Genomic DNA, 14,257 nt, shown 5'->3' with positions numbered 1-14,257 from the left:
CACCCTGTAGCACAGCATTTCCACTCCCCCTCCCACTCCACCGAGGATATGCAGGTCATTGGACTCATCCACCGCCAAACCACAACAACCCGACGGTCGGAGGAGGAGCGTCTTATCTTCCGACTGGGAACCCTCCAACCGCCGGGGATGAACTTGGACTTCACCAGTTTCTTCATCCCCCCTCCCCCCACCTTGTCTCAGCCGGATCCCTCCAGCCCGGCACCGCCTTCCTGACCTGCGGTCAAGAAGAAGACTGACATAGTCTTCTTCTTGACCTCTCCGCCTCCATCCTACTCCGACCTATCACCCTCACCTTGACCTCTTTCCACCTATCACATTTCCAACGCCCCTCCTCCAAGTCCCTCCTCCCTACCTTTTATCTTCTCCTGCTGAACACTCTCTGCTCATTCCTGAAGAAGGGCCTGTGCCTGAAACGTCGAATCTCCTGTTCCCTGGATGCTGCCTGACCTGCTGTGCTGTTCCAGCAATAAAGTTTCAACTTTGATCTCCAGCATCTGCAGACCTCACTTTCTCCTTAAATTCAGATTATCCATTGCGGGAGTCAGTTTGAAGTGTTAGTATTTGATCTAGCCAGTGAGGAACTTACGAGGCATATGATCTTTAAGATCAAATTAATTACATGTTAAAATATAAACCACTTCAGAGATTCAGCCCTCAAACAAACCTGTTCAGATGTGTGTGTTGAATTGATTAAGCAAATTTGTTTTAAAAAAGTCATAATTAGTACTTTGAACGATTCAGATATAAATTAAACATTTAAAATCATAGAACTCTTGAAAGCCACATATCAATACTGTATTTGTTATCATTGGCCCAATGTGACTTTTCCATTTATCATTAATCCCATATCTTTCTAAGTTAAAAATGTACATTGTTTGAACCATGTCAGAGAAGTGTAGCTATTGGTTATTGCTCCACATTTGTACTGAAGTTATAAACTAGTATTATAAGCAAAATAAACTATTTGAACATAGAACCCCTGATTAATGCACCTAACCTACATATCCCGGAACACTATGGGCAATTTAGCATGGCCAGTTCACCTAACCTGCACCATCTTTGGATTATTTTTGCACTAAATATTTAAAATTCAACTGAACTTTCTTTTGGGTAAAGAAACCCAGTAAGTTCTTGTTAATACCCATTAACGATAGCTTTCAAATGTCCTCATGTGCACAATGAATGTTGTCACCATCATACCAATAGTCAAACTGGACAAAAATCAAATTGAGAGTTGAATGCAAAGTCTTGCTGAATTTGGCAGTGAATTGTTGTTGCAAGTTGAGAAAGGTGTATGTATTCCCAGAATACAATCATGTTTTGTTCTTTTGCAGCATGTGCAGCTGATTTATATCAAAAACAATATCAAATCCAGTTGGAGAAAGAATAGCATTTGGTTAAGTCAGCGCCTCAATAAACACCATCTAAAGCATTTTTTTTAATCCACAGCATATGCATCCACATCACAAAGCAGTGAACGCTGATGGATCAGTAAGTCAGCTGAGTCTCTATACATCTCCTTCACTACCCAACATTTCCCTTGGGCTCCCAGCTACAGTCACAGTATCCAATGCACAGATCAATGTAAGTAAACACTTTTATTTTATGGAACAATAACTCAGTGGGTGCACTTCAGTAACTAAAAATGATCTCACTTAGTTCATGTCTCATTGTTTAATTTTTAATTGAACAGAACTGCTATTGTAGGACCTTAATTTACAATTAAACAGTGATTTTTGAATGACACTGAACATGAAGTACTTCAGAGTTTGGTGGCAAATCATGCCAATAAAAACGGTCTTAGCTCCATTTGTGTGTTTCTGTGGTACCTTTGCCTCTTGATTCATAAGACTGATGTTAAAACTATACCAGTCCAAAGAATCTTAAAGTATATGAGAAGACATCTCAACCAAGTAATTGTGGGGAGAAAAGCACATTGCAAACATTGTAGATCTATTTTTAAATGATCCATTTCATTTGGAGGTACTTGGCTTTTTGATCAAATTGTTTTGAGAGCTTGTCAGAATAGAGCATTCACTGTTTCTTAAAATGTGTGGTAATGAAATACTATGTATAGAAATAGCTAATTTTTTTTATAATTCAACCCCTGCACTTCGGCTAAGTACAATGATTGGTGTATTCTTTTAATGCTAGATTTTTATGCTATTTCTCCATTTGTGGTGTGTGTACAGAGGATTAGACTAGATACACTTAATTGTCAAATAGGCCATTCCAATTTCAAAAGGTTTGGTTGTTGGCTTTCCTGTTTTAATCTGCAGTTTTTTATTCTGGTCTTAATTTTGATTTCATTCTTCATTCTTCTCAGCCTGCTGTAACTATAAGGTTGAAAAGAATGAGTGTGTGAAACAACTCAGTAAAATGATATAAGTAGGTAGAAGGGAGGGAGATGCAAGTTCTGTTATAGAATTTCATTTGTTTTCGTTTGATGAATACAGTCAGTTCTGCTATAATGCAGTAGTTCTGTTCTCGTGCAATCCCATGTTGTTAAAAAATTGCATAATAGCAGCACCATTTAAACCAATGGAGTCGGAGTCATATTGTAACCAATATATGGTTTAAAAGTTCACGTGAAACAGTGTCACCAATTCATCAATTGTGTTATAGCGAATTCGCATTAATAAAATATGTGTTATAGCAGAACAACCTGTAATGCCTTTTTTTACTATTTATAGGCATCACAAAAGATGTCAGCCCAACAAGAAGCAGAAAGGCAAGCTATTCAGTCTTTGCGTCAGGGTGGTGCCTTAACAGGGAAGTTCGTGAGTACCACCTCGCTACCATCAGGTTTGCCCACAACGGCAGTTGAAGGAGAAACCAACACTCACAGCCACCCCTCGCTTCTTCAACATGTGCTGCTTCTAGAGCAAGCTCGTCAGCAAAATGCTTTGATAGCTGGTGAATAGTTTTTACAAAAGCCTTCACAGTGTATCGGAAAATTTATTAAAAAGCAATAACTTGAGAGAGACAAGTCCCAAATTGATAATGATTGTCAGGTTTATGACATTTGTAATTCTTTTATGAGTGACAAGATTTTTAAAGCATGGCTTCGCAGATCTGATAGGATAATCAATGCAGAATAATCTAAGAATCTGTGAAGTGAAGAATTGATTTTACATAAGTGTGTTTCCCATTTATTTATTAATGAGCAATGTTGCAAGTAGATAAATTCTCTGTGTTAATGTTATCATTTAAATATTTTGTTATATTCGGACCAATAAGGTTTTGCCCTTTTTTTGTTGAAGTGAGTACCTGCCATTTTGATAATTTATTCAGAGTGGTATTAAACTACTTTGCAGAAAACCATAGAACTGCAGATGCTGTAAATCAGAAACCGAATCCAACAGAAATTACTGGAAAAGCTCAGCAGGTCTGGCAGCATCTGTGGAGAGAAGTCAAAGTCAACATTTTGGGTCTACTGACCCTGACTCAGAAGTGATTGTAGCTAGGAAAAGATAGGTGTATATCCCAAAGAAGTGGTTGGGGAAGTGGGGAAGGAGTAAACGATAGGTGGAGATAGAGCCCAGAGGGAGAGAAAAACAATTGGACAGACAAAGAAATAGATAAAACGGTGGGGGACCACTATCACTGTGGGAGGGAAGAGAGGGGTTGAGGGCTGAAGTGCGGGAGATGAGTCAAACATGGCTGAGGTACCTGTCAACCATGGTGGTGGGGAATACTTGGTTGAAGAAAAAGGTGGACATTTCGGAGGCTTCCTTATAGAAGTTACACCATCAGAACTGATGTGATGGAGACAAGAAACTGGGAGAATGGAATAGAGCCTTCACAAGAAGCAAAGGAACTTGGTAAGTTGATGTGTTTGTAGTGGATATCAGTGGCCAGCCTATCCCTAGAAATGGAAACAGAGATATTGAGGAAGGGAAGGGAGAAGTCAAAGATGGACCAGGTGATCCACCAGGGTGGAAAATTGGAAGCAAAATTGATAAAAGCTTTCAATTCTGGACGAGAGAGGGAAGTAGCAACAATGATGTCATCGACGTACCAGAGAAAGAGTTGTGAGTGGGGCCGGAATATGACTTAAACATGGAACGGTAGACATAGTCCACAATGAGACGGGCATAAAAGGAGCCCATGCAGGTGCCCATGGCCACCCCTTTGACCTGAAAAAAGTGGGAGGAGTTAAAGGAAAACTTGTTCAAAGTAAGGACAAGCTAGGTCAGGCAAAAAAAGAGTGGTGGTGAATGGGACCTTTTTTACGCAAGAAACAGAGACTATCCTGATGAGGGGTGGTTGTGAAAAGGAATTACATATCCATGGTAAGGAGGAGGCAACTGGAGCCTCAAACTAGAAACTCTGAAACTGAAAGTGTTTGAAGAATGGTGGATGTAAGTTGGAAGAGTCACAACAAGGGGAGAAAAAAATCAAATCAAGGTAAAAAGAGATGAGTTCTGTGAGGCAGGAGCAGGCAGAAACAATGGTTCCGCCCAGGCAGTCCTGTTTGTGGATTATGGGATGGAAGTAGAAGTGGGCTGCACATGCTTAGGGGGACTATGAATTTAGAGGCATTGAGATTACCAGATGAAATGATATTAGTGAGCATTGTGGACACAATAGCCTGGTGTTCCATGGTGGGGTCATGGTCCGGGGGAAGATAGGAAGTCAATGCGCTAGACAACAACAGTACCACCCTTGTTGGCAGTCTTGATTACAAAGTCAGAGTTGTATCTGAGAGCACTATGCCTTAACCCGTAGTAAAGACTCTTTTATACCTGGGTCAAAAGAGTGTAAATGAACAGTTACTTGTGTGTCTCCCTCTAAATACAAACAAGTATTATGAGCTACATCAAATCTTTGCATTTCAATTTTAATTCAATCAATTAGATTAGATTCCCTACAATATGGAAACAGGCCCTTTGACCCAACAAGTCCACACCGACCCAACCAGATCCATTCCCCTATATTTATCCCTAATTAATGCACCTAACACTATGGACAATTTAGCATGGCCAATTCATCTGACCTGCCCATCTTTGGATTGTGGGAGGAAACCGGAGTACGGAGGAAACCCACGCAGACACTGGGAGAGTGTGCAACCTCCACACAGACAGTCGCCCGAGGCTGGAATCGAACCCGAGTCCCTGGTGCTGTGAGGCAGCAGTACAAACCATTGAGCCACCATGCCGCCCCATGTTTCAATTATATCCCTTCCTTAATTTTGGAGGGAGTTTTAATATTAGGAGTTTTAATATTAAATTATAATATTAAGTTATAATATTAATTCTATTTTTGGGTGGAAATTTTTTTTTTCCTCTGGGAGAAGTTTTAAAGTGATAGTTCAGATGACCCTCTGACAAGTACCACTTTGAATTCAACTCAGTGCTAATTGGCATCTTCTGTATGTAGAGCTATTTCAGACTATGGACACAGGGTAAATCTGGTAAGACAATACTCCATTATTAAATTAACAAACATGAGTACAAGCAATTCATTGATAAAGAATTGTGTATGCCAATTACTAAATTATATAGTCATATAGATAAAAACAGTAATGGGTCCAACACTGACCTTTGAGGCACTCCACTACTCGCAGGCCTCCAGTCTGACAACCATCCTTCCAGTATTACCCTCTGCTTCCTTGTTTTACAGGAGTTTGCAGTAGTTAACTTAATTCATTATTCTAAATTAAAATCTTTTTGGCTACAATACTGCTTCTAAATAAACTCCTATGTAATAGTGTAAACATTGCATCTTGTTAATGAAACTTGAGAGAAAAATCTGCTTATTAAAAGGTCACATGCAAAGATTGAGTGTTCAAGTCCAAAGTTATTGAGTGCATCCACTTATCTAAATAAACCTATGTTTTTAAAGTTTTAAAAAATTTGATCTAACTGAAAATGTTTAATGAATGGTAATAACTATATATTAGAAGTGATATATTCACCAAACATGCAACTGAGCTATCATATTCACATTATAATTTATCTGTTATGTTGAACTTTAATACAACGTAATCACCTCTGTGGGCTTTAGTTGTGAGAAAAAAATTAAAATATAGTTAAGGTTTTTCTTTCTCTGCAATTAATTTGGGTTTATTAAAAGAAATATTGTTCTTTCAATAGTATAAGGGCTAATTATTAGTTTGGACTTTCGCTTTTGTTGTTACATGCTCTGTATATGAGGAAACAATGTACAGATATTACTTATAATATTGTATAAAATTATAAATTGTAAAAGAGCATGATTTATTCTTCATGTTTTGTGGTCATGCTTCACTCATTTTAACATGTTGCAATGACTGATTATATTTCTGATGTGGAAAGTGAAGTGGTAAACTTCTTGCAAATTTATCAGTTAGTACCTGGAATATTAGAGTTGTTCATGAACATCGTTCATTTGTGAAAATATAGAAAGGATCAACAATAATACTCTTGTAACTTATCTTACTCAGTGCCTCTCCATGCACAATCACCTTTGGTGACAGGTGAGAGAGTTTCCACCAATCTCCGAACAGTAAACAAGTTGCCTCGGCACCGCCCGCTAAGTCGTACCCAATCTGCTCCTCTACCCCAGAGTCCCCAGGCTTTGCAGCAGCTAGTGATGCAGCAACAACACCAACAGTTCTTGGAGAAACAGAAACAGTACCAACAACAAATCCAACTTAAGGTAAAAGAACAAAAAAAAAACTGAGAAATGACCACTTGCAACTCGAACACCCTGAGAATCTAAAATGTACGAGTAAAACTCCCACTTTTCAGTCTAGCTCTTTTTAGGCAAAGATTTGTATGCTTTATCATAATGTTGCTATGATACAAGGGAAGATTGACAAATTGCGTAACAAGCTTAATGTGTACATATATTCTTGTAAGAACCATCCAGTAATATGTATCAGCTCTTTCATGTCTTCATGATTATGAATGCTGTAGGCCATAAGAAACTCAGTCCATCATGCCTGTGCCAGCTCTGAATGAGTTATCCATTTAGTTCCACTCCCTTGCCTAATCCTGTTGTTCTATAGCTGAAGACAAAAGGTATCCCTGAACAGTTCAAAACTAATTAATTACTTTTGGAGTGTACTTATGCTGTGTGCAAGCATACAGCCAATTTCCATATTGTGAAATTTCACGATTGGAGTATGGTATGCAGTTTTGGGGGTCTTACCTAAGGAAAGGTATGCTGACCATAAAAGAAGTGCAATGAATATTCACCAAACTAATTCCTTGGACGGAGATATTGTACTTTGAGAAAGTTTAAATGTACAATTTTGTCTGGCGTTAAGAAGAATGAAAGGTGATCTCATTATTTTAGGTTCATCTGAGCAGTCAGAACTTATTTTAATGTGTTATCTAAAAGATGGTAACTAACAGTACAATGCACGTTGAGCATTTGGTTGAAAGTACCAGACATTATTTGGCATTCAAACCCTGGAGTTTAGAATTAGAATTTTCTGAGAAACTATTTCTTTGAGCCAAGTTGATGCATAATAAGTGTATTTGGATGTTTTGATGAATACTTTTAAAATACTTTAATTTTAAAAAGTACACAGGAGGAATTTATGAAAACACATGGAATTTGAGATAAATGATTACTGCAAAAATGATAACTTAGTTTGAGTAGAGATGTCAGAAGCTAAATTCTCCAATGACTTAGATAGACTTAAATTGGAAAAGTTAAAAGCGAAACTTGTTAAATTCTGAAGAGAACTTGGTCAAAAGACTAAAGAAAATTAGTTAGAAATGCCCATTGTTGAATATTTAAACAATTTGAACACACGATGGCTTGCAGAATATCATAGAATTAAAGAAACCTCAGCACAGAAGGCAATTTTCCATCTATTGAAATTCAGTTTTATGCTTTCCCTTCTAATTACTTTGCCCTGCACTTGAATCATGAATTTATTGTATATCCTACTCACTAACAATTTATTGAGTAGTGCAAGTTATTTTTCACATTTTTTCTATTTAATTTACTCTTACTGTACTTTACACTAATGAAAATAACCTTTATATTTGGCTGTGCTCTAATTTATGATTGTGTGTTAATTGCTTTGTTTCTGCATGTGAATGTCTGTCATAGATGCTTTCCAAGTCAAGTGAATCACCTCGGCAACCTCCAATTCACCCTGAGGAGACTGAAGAAGAGTTGTGTGAGCAACAGGACATGCAGGAAGATCAGGCACCTGCAAGTAGCAGCAGCATCAATTCTGGAGGAAGTGAAGCAACAAATGACATTCTTGAACAGGATGCAATGCAGGTGAAGGATGAACCACCAGATAGTGAAGAGGAAGATCAGCTGGAAGATCAGAAAGAAGGAGAAGAACAACTTCCGCATTTTAATCAGGTAATCCCAGTTCTTTATTGGCTTTCATCTTGTACCTGCTATGACAAAAGAGGTCTCAACCAATGATTCTCAAGCTACCACATGGGTTTTCTGGGTTTTCTTGCTTCTTCCCTTTCAATATAAGAAAACAATGTTATTGTTTGTGTGGGCTTAAACTTTTTAAAACTGTCAAAGGTGAAATATGTCAATCTGAGTTGAAGAATAGAAATATAACTTAATTTTAACAATCATAGTAGAATTGTGTTTCCTTAACGCTCAAGTTTTTTGAGACGTTAATACTTATTTCATAAATCTGCTGAGAGGGTTGAATGAAAAACCTTTCTAAATTAAATTTTAAAACAATACATAGGTGGAGCATGTTTTCTTGCTTTTGTTTTAAACTGTTAAGTCTAAAATGCACACCAGTAGTTGTGAATAATTAAGGAACTGTGCAATCACAAATCTTCAATAACGTTTGTTTATTTATCAATCAAAAACTATAAACCTAAAAGTAACATTAAGTAACTACTTGCTTTTTGCTTTTGCAAGTATTTTGTCTGCTTTTTAATGTAACTATGTTTTCATTTACGGTGAGTTTAAGACATACAGCACATTCTTACATTCAAGTTATATCACTGAAGATGTGCCAATAATAAGTTTAGTCGTCTTCATTGGGTAAATTTCCTGTAGCAATGTCAACAGCAGCTACAAAGGGAACATAATGGAAAGCAGTAAAGCTTAATAAGTCACAGAGTAAGCAATGTGTTTCCTAATCCTCTTAATGTAATATGGTGATGTTGGGAGTATAGCAGAATTTTTTTTAAACTTCAAGAAATTACTTGCTTGTACCAAAACAGAAACATGCAGCAGTTTCTTTCAAAATTTCATTTAGAATATGAGCAAATTTGAAAAGTATTTTTTTGTTCGTGCATTGTAGTTACACTTCAGAATTTCACAGAAAGTAACAACTTCCAATTAAAATAAAATGCTAGTTTAGCCTCGCTTCATTATACAAGAACTTCTTAATATTGTAAGGCTACTATTGTCAGTAGTTTATCTGTTGAAACAATAAATCCAAGGTAATCCTAAGGTTTATTGTTAATATTATTGACTAATAATATTGCTTTGTAAAGTTTACCTTTTCTTAATATTATGAAAGATGCTCATAAGATCTAATCTCTTTTCATAAAATCATCAAACGGTGCTATTTGCTGTTACAGCACCCCATTCCATTACTACTTGTAATGGGTCTTGATTCATCCATTGACCCAAACATTTCAAAATATTCACAGCATAGAAACTGATCATTCAATCCAATAGGTCCATATTGGTGTGTTTATGCTTCACACAAACCTCCTTCCACCGTTGATTTTTGAACCTCATTAATGTATTGTTCCGCTCCTTTCTTCCTCATGTACTTGCTCGAGTGCATCAATGTTGTTTGTCTCAGCTATTCCAAGTTCTAGCAAGTTCCATATTCTCACCATTTACTGGGTAATTTCTAGATTGTAACAGTCTGTACATTTCAAAATTACTTCATTGACTGTATGCACACTTTTAAAGCAGATTAATAGTTATAAATGCAAGTTTTTCTTGAAGGTGTTTATCCTGAGTTCCCAGTTGATTATTTGGTAACACATATTTAAGCTTGTGGTTCTGATCTCACCTGCAAGTAGAAGCTTATCCCCCACTATGTTTAGTTGATTAAACCCTTTCATAACCTGTTTTAGAGAAGTGTCTCCCAGTCAGTTCAGCCTTTCCCAACGAATATAACCCCTCAATTCTGGTTTCATTCTAGTAATTCTTTTATGCACTTCTCCAATGGCCTGCTATGATAAAAATTTGATGATTGAATCTTAGGTAGCTGGAAATGTTTTTGATGCAAAGTTATATTGCATTTAAGTAGAATGTCTAATGTGATGTTATCATTGGACAAATAAACAGCTACCATCAGTTCTGCAATATACAACATATAAAAAAACTTCTAAAAGAGATCTTGAGCAGAAATGACACAATAAGTTCTCCAATTTTTTTTTTTTAGATTACATTACAGTGTGGAAACAGGCCCTTCGGCCCAACAAGTCCACACCGACCCACCGAAGCGTAACCCTACAACATATAAAAAAACTTCTAAAAGAGATCTTGAGCAGAAATGGCACAATAAGTTCTCCAATTTTTTTTTTTTTAGATTACATTACAGTGTGGAAACAGGCCCTTCGGCCCAACAAGTCCACACCGACCCACCGAAGCGTAACCCACCCATACCCCTACATTTACCCCTAACCTAACACCATTTACCCCTAACCTAACACTACGGGCAATTTAGCATGGCCAATTCACCTGGCCTGCACATCTTTGGACTGTGGGAGGAAACCGGAGCACCCGGAGGAAACCCACACAGACACGGGGAGAACGTGCAAACTCCACACAGTCAGTCGCCTGAGGCGGGAATTGAACCCGGGTCTCAGGCGCTGTGAGGCAGCAGTGCTAAACACTGTGCCACCGTGCCGCCCACGGTGTTTTTGTGCAGGCTGCGAACTAGTTTATTCTTTGGCCTTTTTTTGAAAAGTGATTTTGAATTTTTTTTTTTCCTCACCATGACTGGTTTCACGGCATGATCTAAATTTTATATTTTGTTTCAGAATATTTTTTCACCATTTACTGGGTAATTTCAAGATTACAACAGTCAATACATTTCAAAATTACTTAATTGACTGCATAGCATTTTTATATATGATTGGAAGCATATTAATGGGAAATTAACTACACTATGAGAGGAAAAATATATACAGATTGGTATGTTTGGTCAATTGGCCAAACAAAATGAAGTGAAGTAAGGGAAAGCTTGGGTGGAACATAAAGGCTTGTTCAGCCGAAGAGCCCATTTCTGTGTTGTAAGATCCTGTGAAACATTCGAGCCTCTTAACTCAAAAGGTTGTAGGTTCAAACCCCTCTCTAGTACTCAAGCTCATAACATAAGCTCATTTCTCAGTGTAACACTGAAGTCATGTTTTATTGTTGAAGCTGTTGTATTTTTTTAATGAATGCAATATTAAATGGTTTGTTAAAGTGAACATAACGAATCCAGTGGAATTTCTTAAAGAACCAATCAACGACTGAGCATCACAGTAGCGAAGGTGATCTTTGGGATTTTCTTCTGTTCTTTCGTAGGATACAAGTGTTACTGGCAAGCCCAACATTTGTCTCACCCCTATTTTGCATCAATAATGAAATATTACGGCAGCATTCATTTATGTTAGAACAGTCCTGTTTGATTGGCCTGAGAGGTTTTTTGCCCTTACCTGTGCAGACGTGCTACTTCTGGCCCCAAATTAGCACTGTTGGTCATTCTTGATATGTTGAAACGCAAGTGCAAATCAATATTCAATAGCGGATTATACTCTATTACAATAGCTGTTATGCTACTGCACTTTATGTGTACATGATCCAGATTTCAAATGCAAAATTGTGAAAGACACAGTGGTGCAAACTAATAATATAAACATATTGGGAAAGGTGTGTTTTCATTCAAGAAAATTTATTTTATTCAGTTAGTTTGTTCTGAAATAAACGAGTGAGTTCAATAAAATTAAATTCAATTAAATTATAAGCCATGATTACAGAGAAAATGTTCAGCTGACTGCAAAGGAACAGCTGGGAATTTGATTGAGCTAGTTTTTTTTTAATTCTTTATACATTCATGGGATGAGGGCATCACTGGCTGGGCAGAATTTATTGCCCATCCCAAACAGCGCAGAAGGCTTGAAGGCTAGTTAAGAGTCTAGCACATTGCTGTGGATCTAGAGTCACGTAGGGCAGATCAGATAACGGTGGCAATTTCCGTCCCTAAAGGACATTAGTGAACTAGATGGGTTTTTCCAAACAATCAGCAATTGTCATTAGACTCTTCGTTCCAGATTTTTTTAAAAATTGAATTTATATTTTACCGTCTGCCATGGCAGGATTTGAACACGCGTCCCCAGAACATTACTTTGGTCTCTAGATTGACAGTCCAGCAATCACTAGACCATTGCCTCTGCGGGTTGCTAGACTTCCAGAGACAATTGAACTTACAGTTGATTTTATAGAGAATAAAGAGTGTATGATCCAGTCATTACATCTTTAGAGTTTTTAAATGAAACACCATCTAGATTTCTGCTAATTCAACTAAATGACTGAAAATAGCTGCACAAGATTCACAAGCAGTGGGAGACATAAAACATAATTTTTAAATGGTAGGTACGAATGGTAGGCTTTTCAGTTTAATACCATGGTAAGGGAAACATGATAAATCATATCTCAATAAGTAATCATAATTTGGATTCAGGTAGGTTCCAGGGACGCTTTAATTATGAATGTCATTAGAGTATTGAAAGCATGGTGATACATAAATCCAAGGCTGAAAAGCATTCACAACCAGTTGATGTCAGATATGCCAGATGGATGACTCAGCATGGCCACCTTTTGAGAAGGCACCTTTGAATCCAGTCTTAACCTTATCAATTCACTTCATGCAATGACAGGGCCCCAGAAACATCCTGATTTTAGTGCTGGAATGTAGTGCCCTAGAAGTAGCTGCACTTCTAGCAAAGCTATTCCATTAAGTTACAACACTGCCGTCTACCTGGTAAAGTGGAAGATATCAAAGTTATGCTCTGTCTTCAAAATCAGGATAAATTTGAACTGGTCAGTTACAGTGCTATCGGTCTCCTGTCATTGACCAGCAGTGTTCCACTGCGGTGCTGGGTCCACTTTTGTTTTTCATTTATGTAAATAGTTTAGATGAGAATATTGAAGGCATGGTCAGTAACTTTGCAGATGACACCAAGATTAGTGGTATAGTGGACAGTGAAGAACGCTATCCAAGATTATAAAAAGATCTTGATCAATTGGATCAATGGGCTGAAGAATAGCAGATTCAGTTTAATTTGGATAAATGTGAAGTTGTGCATTTTGGTAAAACAAACAAGGTGAGGACTTGTACAATTAAAAGTAAGGCTTTGGGTAGTACGGTAGAACAAAGAGATCTAGGGATTCAGGTACATAATTATTTGAAGTTTACATCACACATAATTAGGGCGATTAAGAAGGTATTTAACACATTTGCCTTCATTGCTCAGACCTTTGAGCATAGAAGTTGGGATGTTAGGTTGAGGTTGTACAGGACCTTGGTGAGACCCCTTATGGAGTACTGTGACCAGCTCTGGTTGCCCTGTTATAGGAAGGATACTATTAAGCTGGAGAAGGCTTGAAGAAATTTATCAGGATGTTGCCGCGAATGGATAGTTTAAGTAATAGGGAGAGGCTGGGACGTTTTTCACTGGAGCATAGGAGGTTATGGGTGACCTTATAGAGGTTCATAATATCATGAGGGATCTAGATCAGGTGGATGGCAAGTATTTTTTCCCTCAGGTGGGGGCTTTCAAGACTAAGAGACATATTTTTAAGATAAGAGGAGAAAGATTTTAAAAAGACATATGGGGCAATTCTTTTATACAGAGGGTTCATGTGTGGAATGAACTTCCAGAGGAAGTGGTGGATGCAGGTACAGTTACAACATTTAAAAGACATTTGGATAAGTTCATGAATAGGAAATGTTTGGAGAGATGCGGGCCAAGTGCAGAAAGGTGGGACTAGTTTATTTTGGGATTATGGTCGGCATCGATTGGTTGGACTGAAGGGCCTGCTTCCATGCTGTATGACTCTATGATTACAAAATGTTGGAAATTGCAATCTGCTGTGCTATCAAGTGAGACTTCTTCACCAACAATGTGATTTCTGCCAGCGCCACTCTGCTACAAATCTTGTTATACTTGATCTAAATGTGGGCAAATGAGCTGAATTTCAGAGATGAGGTGAAAGTGCTGCCTTGACATCAAGGCAGGATTTGACCAGTCATGACTTTAAGAAGCTATTGGACTGAATTTTATCTGAAAAATCG

At 37.6% G+C, this 14,257-nt stretch overlaps 1 protein-coding gene across 16 annotated transcripts in view; it reads left to right on the top strand.

Annotated features, from left to right (window-relative positions):
* Window positions 1-14,257, top strand: part of hdac5 (histone deacetylase 5) — a 330,777-nt gene that overhangs the window by 215,447 nt on the left and 101,073 nt on the right. For all 16 annotated transcript variants that reach the window (XM_043675117.1, XM_043675114.1, XM_043675109.1 and 13 more), the window contains 4 exons: window positions 1,471-1,605; window positions 2,715-2,937; window positions 6,449-6,663; window positions 8,074-8,337. In XM_043675117.1, the coding sequence (XP_043531052.1) occupies window positions 1,471-1,605; window positions 2,715-2,937; window positions 6,449-6,663; window positions 8,074-8,337 (837 nt within the window). The remainder of the gene's footprint in view (window positions 1-1,470; window positions 1,606-2,714; window positions 2,938-6,448; window positions 6,664-8,073; window positions 8,338-14,257) is intronic.

The sequence above is a fragment of the Chiloscyllium plagiosum genome, chromosome 33, assembly GCF_004010195.1.
Source record: "Chiloscyllium plagiosum isolate BGI_BamShark_2017 chromosome 33, ASM401019v2, whole genome shotgun sequence".
Classification (NCBI taxonomy): domain Eukaryota; kingdom Metazoa; phylum Chordata; class Chondrichthyes; order Orectolobiformes; family Hemiscylliidae; genus Chiloscyllium; species Chiloscyllium plagiosum.
Note: the sequence above shows the minus strand (reverse complement) of the source record. Positions and strands in the feature narration are given on the sequence as shown.